At 44.4% G+C, this 14135-nt stretch overlaps 1 protein-coding gene across 1 annotated transcript in view; it reads right to left on the bottom strand.

The window, feature by feature from the left end:
- SV2C (synaptic vesicle glycoprotein 2C) overlaps positions 1-14135 on the bottom strand; it is a 183509-nt gene that overhangs the window by 46752 nt on the left and 122622 nt on the right. The window contains exon 4 of the mRNA XM_083151963.1: positions 9187-9338. Within this exon, the coding sequence (XP_083008089.1) occupies positions 9187-9338 (152 nt within the window). The remainder of the gene's footprint in view (positions 1-9186; positions 9339-14135) is intronic.

Here is a 14135-nt window from a genome sequence, read left to right as displayed (position 1 = left end):
GATTAATGACCAATTGTCATTATTGCGGTATTCAATTAGCGTCCATTTTAATGGTCAAAAATGGACCCACGAGCATGTGAAAACACACAAGGAGATAAGCCCTTTCTTGGAAAGGGGGGGGGGGGGGGGTGTCTGTGCATGCGTGTATTTGCTCATTTGCAGACCCCCCGTGTGAGTATCACACTGGCCGAGGCTTTGGTACAGGTAGGAGAGGGAGGAAGGCGGTCAGGGCGCGGACAGACACAGCCCTTACAGTTGTACTATGTGCAATAATAATAACTGTATATGTGTGAATTGCTGTTGGGGGAGAACTGTTGTGTAATCCACAAAAACAATAATAATAATATCCAGCAGGAAAATGGTTAAAACAGCATCAAATAGAAAGCGGAATGTGGGATGCTCAGTTATTATTTTGAAGAGGATACAAACTCTCTGATATGTCTTGTTTCATACAATGCAATGAAAGTGGGTGATTATTATAGCTCAACCCACACAGTGTCAGTTATAATTCCTCACACAATACTTCTTATGCAACAGCACAATGCTGCAGTACTTTATGTAGATAGAGACCGTAGTTTGGAAATGGGATGAATGTGAAATTATTTGTCTATCACCTGAGAGAAGGAATGCGCTGATAGATTAAATATCTTTTCATAGATTATTTTTTATCCATACATATATATCCAAAATTGATTTACTGTAGTAAATGGTAAAAGCATGTTCATTGATGCACCAAATGAAAAGTAAAAAAAAACAATTATCAGGGCTTGTGCAAAATCGGGCGTAAGTGCAAATTGTTTTCAGATTCTGAGACACCTGGTGCTTTAGTGACCTGCAAATGTGTCTATTCGGAAATACTTGTCCTCTCCGTGCAGATTAGAGAGGTGACAGAGGGGATGGAAGGAGGATGGAAGCATTGGAAATGTCGGGGATATGGTCGGTTGGTCGACCTAAAGAGGGCAACCCCTGGTTCTGGAATATTTCTACTAAATTTCTTGGTGGCACAAAACAGTTCTATAAACCGTATATGGGTCCTAATGCAGCATGGATTGCTAGTCAGAGACAATTATCGAATGACAATTATCGAATGATAATTGAGCAATTATCGAATGACAATCGCAATGTTCGCATTACACATTCCAGGCCTACAGATGGAGCAGCTCCCGCCGGAGCTGCTCCTGGTGAACAAATTGCCAACTGCCAGCCACCACTATCCACTGGACCCTTCCACGAGAGCCTTGCACGCTCCGTTCCGATGGAGTCCTCCGCCGTCCACTGCAGCTCTCCCACTGCCGCCCCCCCCCCCCCCAGCTGCCCCCAGCCCCCCTTGATGGGGGATGCGCGTGTGCATTTATGCGCATATACAAGCACCAGGAGCGAGCGGCTTTGGTGAGTTCCACACTCGGCGGGCCATTGGCTACAAAGGGGGCGGGCGGGGTGGACAGGGGGCTGCAGCTGGGGAACCCAGACGTGGCAGGCGGCTGATGACACATGACGCCAGCGCCCGCCCCGTATTCAGTGATCAGTTCAAGTACACATCCCCTCACATACTAGTGAGGGGGTTCAGCAACGGGGGTGGGGGGGTGGACATTCCGTGGGCTGACGCTTACCTGTTCCCTAGGCTGCAATTATACGCAGCCCAGCCTAAAGGGCATTTTTGGGTGGGTCCCTGACGTCAGTGATGACCATTTCCAGTCTGATTCTTGAGCAGATTAATGGTAGCCCTAGACTGGCGCATATGTAAAAACAGTTTGATGGTGCCGTTTTGGCGCATTGGATCTGCGAAAACATCAATATTTGTGATGCATGTGCAATTTAGCAAATATAGTTTTTTTTCTTTTTCTCTGGGTGGCGGCTTTCTGCTCGCAGTCCACTGGGAATTTTCTGATTAGCAATCCATGCTGAATTAGTCCCACCATGTGTCGCCACAACCTAAGAGCCATCTTTAATTGTTTCCTTTATAAACCGGTGAATGACAGATCCTATGGTGCTGTATTTGCATTCGGCTCATCAGCGGCTTGTATGATCATTTCTAGAGTTGTGTGGATATGCAGCAAGGATTGGATATCGCTTCCCTGCATACTACTCAATACTATGGTAAAAAAAAAATCATTATAGTTGGGGCAGTATGGATGGTGTAATAGCATTACTGCCTCACAGCGCTGAGGTCATGGGTTCGATCCCCACCATGGCCCTAACTGTGCGGAGTTTGTATATTCTCTCCGTGCTTGCATGGGTTTACTCCGGGTACTCCAGTTTCCTCCCACAATCCAAAAATATACAGATAGGTTAATTGGCTTCCAACAAAAATGAACCCTAGAATGTCTGTGTGTGTGTGTGCGTGTACATGTGGTAGGGAATATAGATTGTAAGCTCCACTGGGGCAGGGACTGATGTGAATGTTCATATATTCTCTGTAAAGCGCTGCAGAATATGTGTGCGCTATATAAGAAACTGTTAATAAATAAATAGTTCATTTCCATTTACTGCCTTTTTCATCTTGATCCATCCAAGTCCCCTGTGACAAATAAACCGCTGTTCCTTGAAGAAACCATTCTCGCTAATGGAAGCTCTGTATTGTGTTTCAGAAACCCTTGGATGTGCACTCAAGCAGCCAGAGACGGAGGGAGCTCTGAGTCCTGGGCGAAGTGTAATGAACCATATCATGCTTGAATGATTTCATACAGAACAACCCCTTCAGTAATAACACTCAAGAGATAGCACTGATTCAATCCACACCAGCAGCGGCTGCGTTCTGTATAATGACCAAGTGCTCAATTACAGTGTTTTACAAGATTAGAAAAATGCAGTGGAAAGTGGTTTTAATTAGGGTTATAGTGTTGTAATAGTGTTTATTTTATTTTTCAGGGTGGACTTATAGAAAGCATCTTTTTCAAATAAATAAACACATCCCGTCACAAGCGACTGCACGGACGAAAAATCATTCGATGGTCGCTGAACATCAAATGATTTTTTTTGCCGCTTATAATGAAAAGTCAGTGTGGACTTGCATGCCCAAACCCCGAGCATTGGGGCGGGGACGAATGCGGACAGAATCGTCCCCATGGTTTGCACAATGGGGGAGATTCTCTAAAATTAGCCGCCCAGCTTCGCCGCCCTTCGCAATCATAATTATTGCATATGTTCTAACATATGCGATAATTATAGCAAAGGACAGCTCTTGCGTTAAGAGCTGTCCTTTGCGGTGAGAGTCGACAGGTCCCAGCAGGTCCCGGCGGCTCCCCCCTCCCTAACACACCCGGCGCTGCTGCGCTGGGCTCTCCTCCTCCCTGCACCCGGAAGAGGATCAGTGCAGGGAGGAGGTCACAGGTCCGGGCAGCACTGTGCTGTGCTGCCCGGACACAGATGAGGGGGGGAGGGGGCGATGGTGGGTTCGCATTAGAAGCCCATTGGCTTCTATGGGGCATTGCCAGATTTTTCTGGCGATGCCCCCCGCAGTGGTAACCCGGCGGGGGATGCTTAGAGCATCCCGAAATGCGGTAAAAACCCTGATAACAGGGTTTTTACCGCATTTTTACCTTAGAGAATCTCCCCCATTATCAGCAAGCTACAAAAAAGCCCCAAACAAACAAAAACTATTCTCACATAAATTCTACCAAGAAATGACAGGAAGGCCACGTTTGGAATTGCATAAGGCCACGTATTTTGTTTCTGGATATTCCTTGCATATTGGGCCCAATACAGAGCCTTTCTCTGGGCTGCGAATTTGCAGCCCAAGCTATTATCAAAGGTCAAGCGCATGCGCACGGATCATAGTGAGCCTGCGCGAGCCCTCCATGCGAAGAAAGCCAGCACCAGCTTTTCTACGCAGCCCATACATTGACTGATTTACAGGCGGACAGCATTTGGGGGAGGCACCCGACAGCGCTCAGTAGTCAAAAGCTACTCAGCCGGCTGTGATGCCATTTGCAGTCCATGCACACAGGCGGGATTTCACTCTGGCTGGGCAGCGGCTAACTGATCGTAGGGCTCGGAAAAGTAGCAGCCCAGCGATCAGGTCTGAAACGGTCAAAAGGTCGACATGGGGTTTTTCACAGTATTTTGAGCCGACACGTGCTGACAGGCGGTATTTCATGCCATACCATCCACTAGGTCGTGGTGGGAGAATAAAATAGTGTGCCCGAAGCATTGCGAGTGATGCGGTGCACTTTGAACTGTGTCTATGTTGACTATGTTGACGTTCGGGTCAAAAAACTGTGAAAAACCCCACGTCGACCTTTTGACTGTCGACCTAGACACTGTCGAACTAATTTCCCGCATATCATTCACAATGAATGTTATCGCATTTTCAATCAAAACATAGGAATAACTAGAATGAATGATGAGTGAGATAATTACTGATTACTTTTATTTTATTCATTAAAGACCTTAACAACCGAGGACATTCGCGAAGATGTAATTGCCCACTCATAGCCAGATTAAGGAGGGGGGACGCAGGGGATACTGTGCCCTGGGCCCCCTCTGTCAGGGCACGGGGCCCCCCCTAACCTGAGCACAAGGACATCACTAGCTGTCCTGATGGGATACAGTCGGTTGGTCAACCTAAAGATGGTCGACAGTCATTAGGTTGGGTCGACATGTGTCTAGGTCAACATGGCAAAAGGTCGACAGGTGTTTAGGTCAACATGGGACAAGGTCAACAGGTGTCTAGGTTGACACAAGCATTAGGTCAACACGGCCTGCTGATCACACATACGTGTGTGACGAGTGATGGAGAGGCTTCACACAAATCTCCCCCAAACACTACAATGGCTAATGCCATCTCTCACAGTTGGGAATGGAGACATGCACCTTTTACATTGCAGCATACCAGCACATGCTCCCGCTATGCCAGAATGGGAGCCAGCACTGATTAGAACGAGTGCGCCATGTTGCACTATGGTCACATCATTGTCTCACTACAGTAAGCTGCTCTACACTGTAACAATGTATCGGGACACATCTATATGACAATATTCTAAACTAGTAGTCATTCTGATATTAACATTCATATAATGTTGACTTTATGCTTTCACCATTCTGAATGTTGTCATGATGACCTCGTGGCCCTTCTCGCAGGTACATGTTTTGCTGTTACAGAACAGGTGCAAATACACAGAGATGATAAAACTTTGTTGTACATTAGGTGCATATACTGCCAATACAACGTTGCACTCTGAAAGCTGAGGGTCCCCTCTTTCCATGGGTACAAGAATTTTAAAAATTGGCCCTTGGGAACCAGAGATATCTGACTTTAAAGCAGTGGTCCCTATCCAAGCCTGTTAATTGCTCTCCCCAGTCAGATATTTCAGGTTCTATCTGACTTAGAGTTTTTCTGAGGGTATATTCTAAAAGCTGGGACTCTCCCTCTTTGATGGACACTAGTAGCTTGTCTCTACTGTTCCCAGAACCAGAGATATCAGCCTTCCAGCAGCTGGTTACTGCTTCAGCTCCACACACCTGGTATGTAGTTTTATATACTTGTTGGCAGATTGCTCTGCCTCCTGAACTCTGATCCCCTAGTCCCCAGTACCATTTGGTAGGTGGGAATCTCTAGTTTTTATATCCATTAAAATCTAAGAAATCTATTTCCAGGAACTGGATATATCAGCAGTCAAGCAAGCTGTCCTCCCACCAGAAAATTATGAATAATAAGCCGACTCCACTATACACCCCTCCTCTGCATATTAAACATCCTCTACCACCCTGTAAGTTATGTATCAGGGCCCCTCCATTCACCCCAATGCCCCCTTCTCCCACCCCATCTCCCACCATCTGTGCAGTAAAGGGGTATTATTATTTATTATTTATTTATTATTATGATTATTTATATACATTTGGTCTATCTATAATACTTTAACTGACCCTGCATATACTGGGTCATCTAAGTGTCCATCTCCGTGCTTTGCTCCGCCCCTCTGGAAACCCCCTTTTGAAAATCCTGCGTTTGCCCCTGACCCCAGTGTTTTTCTCGCAGACTGTACTCTTTCTACTACTGACCTCTGAAAAACATCCGACAAAACTGTCCATTAAATTATGCACGAAGCAGAAAATCAAAGGGGGTAGAGAAGTTTTTATGACTCTGTGTGCACAAGCACACATTCACACACAACACACACACACAAACACACACACAACACACACACACAAACACACACACAAAGATCTATACATAGTTTCCCTGTAAATGTGGTTACTGTAGACAAAGATCTTTTCATTTGCACATGAACTGCATACATCCCAGCGTCTGCTATGTACAATATTTTCATGCTGTCCACATTTTCTACACATTTATTGATAAGCATCTCTTGACTGCGTTTTCCTGAATGTTATTTTTTCCTTTAATAAAACATCTGCCAAAGCATTTTTCATTTCACTTGGGGCTTTACAATCTGGACGCTTTAACTTTCTTATTACCTTTTTTTTCTCAGAAACATTTGGTGCATTTCCATTAATTTTGTTTCCTGTAGGCTAAGTGCGACATTTGTGCAATTGGCTAAATCTAAGTGAGCATGAAATCATAAGAACACAAATCAGAGTCTGGAAGTTGTATGAAATATTAAATCTCTAATTTACGTTACAACAATGCAGAAAACAAATCGCGGTGTCGGTAAATCTGCTGAGCACAGTATATTTACATTCTTTTACACGGCATTTCAATACAGGTACCAGTGATCACAACGCCCATACGCTTATCTCAGCCCCTCTAACGCTATCTATGAATGTCACTGCTGCTTAGCAAGTGCTACCACCTACTGAACAGCACCTACAGTACATGAATCAGGCTGCTAGCTATAACGCAGTGACAGTATAACATTAAGCAGAGATTCAACAAGCGTGCCCTGTGCTTGGGGGTTAACTATGCACATATCATGAGATTATCATAAAGCAAGCTTCTGACATCTGCGTAATTCTTGTCATATTTGCTGACGGCACAGCAGGGGCAGGTGTTAGGGGCGTGGTTTGGTATAAAGGGCCGTGTGTGGGTTGGTGATGCGACAAATAAGAATGTGTCTGATCACATTACAGTGGCCACACCCCTCTTTGTACAATGCTGAGATTATTGGCATTGTTTAGCAGTGAGTGATTTGTTTCAGCGAGAATTGCGTCCAACCGCCACCCAAGTTAACCCACTTAACTCAGTAAATTGGTGATGGGAGGCGGGAGCAGCTTTGAGATACTTGCCCACTCTTCCAGCCAGATTGGAGCCTCCCAGCATTGGCAGTACTTGCGGGTGGTGAGCCCAGGTGCAAAAATATCATTTGGGCCCCCCTCCCTAAACCCAAATTCACAATATGTAACACAGCAGTGGGTGACAGGGAGAGGCAGAAGGAGGCAGAGTGTGACAGCAGAAAACAGTGGGTGACAGTAAGAGGGTGACAGGGACAGCAGTGAGTGCCATAGTTCTCTGGGGCCCATGGCACTGCACTTGCTGCACTAATGGTAGTTCCATCTCTGCAGGAGTGTATGAAGGAATAAAGAAATCATACTGAACCACCACAAATCTGACTACATTATATCCTGTCCTTGGTGTCAAACGGTTGGTTTTTGGAACTTAGGAAAAGGATGGCCACCTGGTGTGCTTTAGCAAATAAAGTGTCTAGATAATTTTTCTTACATTAAAATGTGTATATATAGTGATTTTTAAAGTATGCATAAATATTTACACACAAGTTTGTAAGAATTTTTTTAAAAAAACCTTGTTACTTCCATATACAAGTTCAAAAAACCCTCTCCCATCAAGGCAATATCTCATACTGTACATGACCCACACCAGGTATCCCTTTTTTCTGCATGTTGGAGAAAGTTGCTTTTCTTTACTTGCCATTATAATAATATTATATATAATTACATGTAAATACATTTTCTCTACTTTTCACATTAACTTAATCACATTTCTAACTGAATACCAAAACGTTGTGGCAGTGGGTTTTTACAGATGTGCCCAGGCTCATCTAAAGCACCGTCACACACTGAATATAGGCATGCTGTATATCATTATAATCAACAAAAGCTGCTTATATGCAAATAAGATGCTACGTAATGGAAAAAGTTATAAAAAAGATGCCTGGCGCTACAGATTTACACAGAGCTCACAGGTTATGTAAACTGGTATTGCATGGAAGATAGATGAATGTGGACACATCTGTACATTGATATTCCGGCATCTAAAGTATTGCCTAGAGCAGATTTACCAAGCATAAATGTTTTGCTGTACATTCTAGAAAATGAAAGCTAGAATCTGGATGGTTGCTAAGATTTTCTCTTTTAATAAATCTACCCAGGGCCGCCAATAGGGGGGTGCTGTGGGTACAGTTGTCCCAGGCCCTACCCTCTGGAAGGGCCCGGGCAGCTCATTTTGCCCACCGCAATCTCCATGACTGCCTCAGTGCGCTGAACAAAGCAGGCCCCAGAGCGCAGGCTTATTCAGCCCAGGACCCTGGCAGCCAATTAAAATGCTGCACTGGCTTTTGAGCCAATCAAACTGGTGTGGCTGCCGGTAAGCGAGCTCTGATTGGCTCACCAGCCAGTGCTGCATTTTAATCGGCTGCTGGCAACCACGAGTTGAAGAAGCCTGTGCTCTGGGACCTCAGGGCCCGGACTGGAAATGAGTCCCGGGCCCCAAAATTCCTGATGGCAGCCCTGAATCTACCCATGATAAATTATTGGTCATATTGATAACCTGCTTAGCACATAGCACTTAGCACATAGACCCCATTGTTATATACTCTTCCTTTCACTTTCCTGCCATGGTGTAAACAATGAGACACAAATAATTACCTATTTTTTGTGTACATATGCAGTGGCGCTAAAAGGTCGGGTAAAACAAAGAGGGATATTCAACGGAGGGGTTGTAGTCACGCCCCTGTGAAGAGAAAACAAATACTTTGTGCAGGCGGCCGGGTGCACACGTGCTCACAGAGAGAGAGGACAGGCCCCCCGCTTCAGCTGCCTCTCTCCCCAGCCCAGCACACAGCACTAAGCAGCAGTACCCTCCATCAGGCACTGGTTAAAAAGTACCCTCTCCCCTCTCCTCTCGGCGTCACTGTACGTATGATTATTGGTGGATGACTTATCATCTTAGAATTTGCTTTGTTTGCTATTATGTTTAGAAGTGTTTATGCTGCAGCATTTACAGCATCTTATCTTCTCAGTACAATACTGGGAACAGAAACCTCCCCTTACCGTAGTGTGGAATTATGGCCCAAGCCATAGCTGAAGCGTAAATCCCTCCAATCATCCAAAACATGCACAGCCAGCTCAGATGCTCGCCTCGTTTCTCTCTTGCAAGAACTTCCGAAAAATAGGAAAATGCTGTTGGAAGTGCTCCCCCAATCCTGGAAAATTCAATAAATATATGTCACGTTTTTTTTTTATTTTAAATGTAACAATTTTATTTCATTTGAATAGCTTTATTAGTATTAAAACATCAAGCATGACTAACAGTAACTTCAAGCAACAACTAACACTATAGCCCACCTCATATGGCTGTCTTTTATAATGCTGATATATAAACTATGGCACGGACACACATTGACCATCCGAATAGTTCAATGGTCGTGCAGCATGGGGGTGAATGGAAGATGCTTGAGATATGTCTACTTCATGTGGAATTGCAGTCACAGGCAGGGCAGCCGAGAGGGTGGGGAGCAGGTACTAATTACCGGGGCCCGGCATTCCTCTCGGCTGCCCTGGTCACAGGAAGGAAAACACCCTGGAAGCCATTACATTTGCATCTGAGTCATCACCAGTGGTGGCCCCAGAGGTGGGGCTGCAGCACAATCCGATAATACACGAGTTCTCACGATTCATTTTTTGAGTTCTGTACCAATAAATCCATCACTCCCTTCACTTATATGTTTTTTCACTTTGAAGAATCTGACACATTCTATTGTTTGATTTTCTTTGCATATGAACGTCACATCAATCGTTCCACTATTGCCTATTATTTGGAGTCAAACGCCATCATTGTTGCTTTCCAGCTACAGTGCTGCTCAGGTACTTTAAGAAAATAATGAGAAAAATGTAAAATATGTGGCTCAAATAACAGCAGGCATTAGTATATGCTAGCTACCAGCCCATCAAAAGGATGGAATAACATAACAGTATTGGCAACTGAGCGCAGCTGAACAGAGCCACACCTGAATTGCTCTGTCGGGCGCCATCTGTTGAGCAAAACAATTGAATTCCTCCCATAGGAGTAGGGAGCAGCATTAGCCTTTTACTATACAGTATACGATTGAAGCTACTATATAAGTAGGGCATCACTATTCTAGGGAGAGCATATAAATGGTGTTATTATTAGTAGATTCTGTGCTTTTCAGAATATAGCACCAACAATAATAAAAAAAATGTGACGGAATCACTGATAGCAAAGCTACATAGTAGTTGTAGCTACAAAGCTAATTGTTGTCCAGGAGTCTGGAGAAGTTACGTGGTTAGGTACCGTACAAACTCTGTGACAGAGATCAGTCATTTCTGAAGGCCCCCATACACTGTACAATATGCTCCCCTATCACAAGATTTCGACCCATCGGGCTGATAAATCATTTTAAAAGTGTCATATTGTATGTCATTTACTTCCGATCGGATGTGAGGTCCCATGAGATTGTCATGGCTGCCACAAGATTATCCTGGGGCAGTGAATGGCATTGCATACTGGGAAGGAGCTGGCAGCACTTGAAGAGCCTACAAGGACTTCCCATGAGACCACACCCCCTGCTGTTATCTGGACTCCAGTGAGTTCACGCCCCCTGTTGGGGAAACCACACACCCTTTTTGACTAGGCGCACCAATGGCCCACTCAGGGGATATCTTGCCCACAATGAATTACATTAACCCTGGGGCCACCACTGGTCTGCATATGTAGTGGTCTTCAGATCACACTCAGGGCAGCCGAGGGGGGGGGGGGGGAGGGGGGAGCGGGTACTAATTACCCGGGCCCAGGCTTGCTGGAGGGGCCCTGCAGGGGCTCTGGTCAAACCCCACCCTTCCCCCTCCGTCCCTCTCTGGTAGCAACAGCAGCGCACACTTCTACAGCATGTGCTGTGCTGATAGCAGGCTCAGCATGAGCATCTCACTGACTCATGCTGAGCCTACTGTCAGCACAGCACATGCTGTAGGTTTGTGCTGCTGCTGATTTTAGCATTTTTAGAGGTTTCTTTCAACCTCCTCTAAACATTTTAGGGGCGTGGCCTAAGTGCGGGAGGTGGCCATGCCCCCAACATTTTACCGGGGCCCGGCATTCCTCTCGGCTGCCCTGATCACACTATCAGGCCCAGAAAAGCATCATGTACCAGTGGTGATGAATATCGTATTAATTGATGATCTGGTCAGTATTGACTACTGTATTTATTTATTTAGAGCCAGGATATTCCGTTTTGCTTTACAACTGAGTTAGAAGACCCAAGTTGTTCTGCTAGTTTGGATGATTTAATAGCTTTAATTTTGTACATGAATCAACTTTTCTCCAGTTATGTTGGGGGCCTATACATTACCACTAATGGGCACTCATGTGGAAACATTTGCACATTTTTGGTAACGGCTAATTCATTATTAGGGGCCTGACGGGGCCGCCTAGTATATGGCAGATTTTTTTCTGAGTTTGTTCATGAGATCCAATTTGCAGTGAGTTGCAGATGAAGCAGCTCTCATTAGAGCTGCTCCTGGTGATCGAATCGACAACTGCCGCCATCCGCCAGAAGGGTGCCCGCACGAAGAGACGCTTGCGCACCCCATTCTGACTTAGCCCTCCACCGCCTGCTGCAGCTCCCCCGATGCCCCCAGCAGCTGCCCCCAGCTCCCTCCTAAAGCGGAGACAGGCAGGGAAAGTGCTCCCCACTGCCGCGTTGATGGGGACGCGCCTGCATGTGAGATGCCCGCGCACCCCGGTCAGATGGAGCACCTCTCCGCCTGCGATCGCCAGCAAAAGGAATCCTACAGTAGCGCTGGCTCAGAGGCACTCTGTCTATAGATACTTAATTATCGATGAGTCACATGACCCCCAAAATTAGATAGGCCCTTTGGTTATAACCCCAATTCATATTCCCAACAGGAATAATGGAGGAGGGGTATTCACTAGAGGAGCATGATCATCATGTGAGATGGGTAATCACCCAATTACAACAAGAATGACACCAAATTCTTAGGGCAGCATATTCCCAAATATACCGTAACACTAATGTAACCATTGGGGGGGGGGGGGGGGGGGGGGGGGGGGGGAGTGGCATGCTTTAAAAAGAGTCCAAAAAATAAACTCAAGACCTATGAGAACAATACATGTGTTTAGAGATTAATATTGATTTAGAATTCTGTGTTATTTATCATCTGTCTAAATTCCCATTATCTACAACATGAAAAATGGGTATTTGTTGGTCTGACGGACTCAGTGAGGTAGATCTTCACACCATAAATCATAGGCGAAGATCCAATATTACATGACAGCCATTATTATAATTAATCATTTTGGGAGCAATTGTATCAGTGAGATATAATAGACATAAAAGTGTATGACAATCTAAAGAATCACATTGATCGTTTGCCAAGTATCTAAACAACAAACCGCTGCAGCAGATTCCGTTAGAAATGGCTTATGATATTTCATAATAAACAATTCTTACTCAAGGATGACAAACAGATACAGGAGGTTTGAATGCTGTATCACTGAACTATATGGGGGGAAATGTAATAGGATGAGAGATTCAGAAAGTGAGAGATTAGGTAAGAAATCTCCGTTTTTTTAAAGCGGCAATCATTTACATCGCAATACCAGTTTGATTTTGTAGTGTAAATGATTGCTGCTTTAAAAAAAACTGGAGATTTCTTACCAAATCTCTCACTGTCTGAATCTCTCATCCCTCTATATTTCCATTCACTCATAGATATGATACTGTGGGAAGACCCATCCACACGGCCAGGTGACTATAGAGCTAGGGAGAGTATAGATTTCAACACCCACTGACTCAAAATTAAACATTTTTATAACCACTTTTTTTCTTTATAGGTGCATTTCTTCCCTCACTTGTTTCCTATTCTTTCTATTACATATATTTATTCTTATCTTTTTAGATGGTATGTTTTATTTTAATTGGTTCCCATGAATGGGTGTGTCGGGGGTATGTAGGGAGCACAGTGCATTGCTTTGCTGTTAAGATGGTCCTGTGGTTAGTCAATCAACTATTATAGCATATTATCCTGGGGGAAACAACTACCCAGATGGAATAGTCAGCCCATATAAAGGATCACTCAGAGGAGGCCGACTGTGACACATTACAGCTGCTATTGCTGAGAGAACTAGAATTCTGACAGTGAACTAGTACTATGGCCTATCAAATAGAGAAAGACAAGTTATATTACTGTAAAAAGAAATATCAGTGTGAAATGATTTCTTGCTGAGCCAGTATTATCCATATTACATAACCATTTCTAAAAAAAACTCATCAGGATAAGCCTCCTAATGCAGTTATGGTCCTCCCCATGACCCAACCGTGAATTAATTTGTCAAGCACGGACGGAACCAGCAATGAGCCTCACACCTTGTTCATACCTACAATGCACCAATCCAAACTATGCAAAGGACACCTTGAGGTACAAAGAAGCCCTAAAGGCCCAAGGGATGACAGTCGGTGTGAGGTATGGGCAATTTTGCCTCTGCACATCTGTTACATCTGCCCCCCCCCCCCCCCGCAGTGCACATGGTTTTGTCCATTAGAGAGAGATAATTTGCTTTTGCGAGTGAACCAGAATCAGGCCACTAATGTACTAATTACAAACTATACTGACCTAACTCTTACTAATATCACAGTTTATAATATGAAGTGTCCCTAGGAACTACTGTACTTCACAGCAAACATTTAATTATATCTCTAGTCTACACATCTTACCAATATCATTAGATGGCTAATTTGAATGAATGCTGTATCGAATAATTGGCCAGAATGGAATCTAATTTCCCCCCTAAATTAAAACTGCTATAATCACCTGAGGCTCCATTACAGGAGGTAGAAAACAGCACGTACCCTGTTTCCTCAGATATAGATTTACTGAGTTAATTATATACCACAGAATTAATTGTCTACTTATATTTGTATTTGCTGAAGTTTGAAATGTAAAAAAAAATCTTTATATTGACATTT

Source organism: Crinia signifera, chromosome 1, assembly GCF_055691185.1.
Source record: "Crinia signifera chromosome 1, ASM5569118v1, whole genome shotgun sequence".
Classification (NCBI taxonomy): Eukaryota; Metazoa; Chordata; class Amphibia; order Anura; family Myobatrachidae; genus Crinia; species Crinia signifera.
Note: the sequence above shows the minus strand (reverse complement) of the source record. Positions and strands in the feature narration are given on the sequence as shown.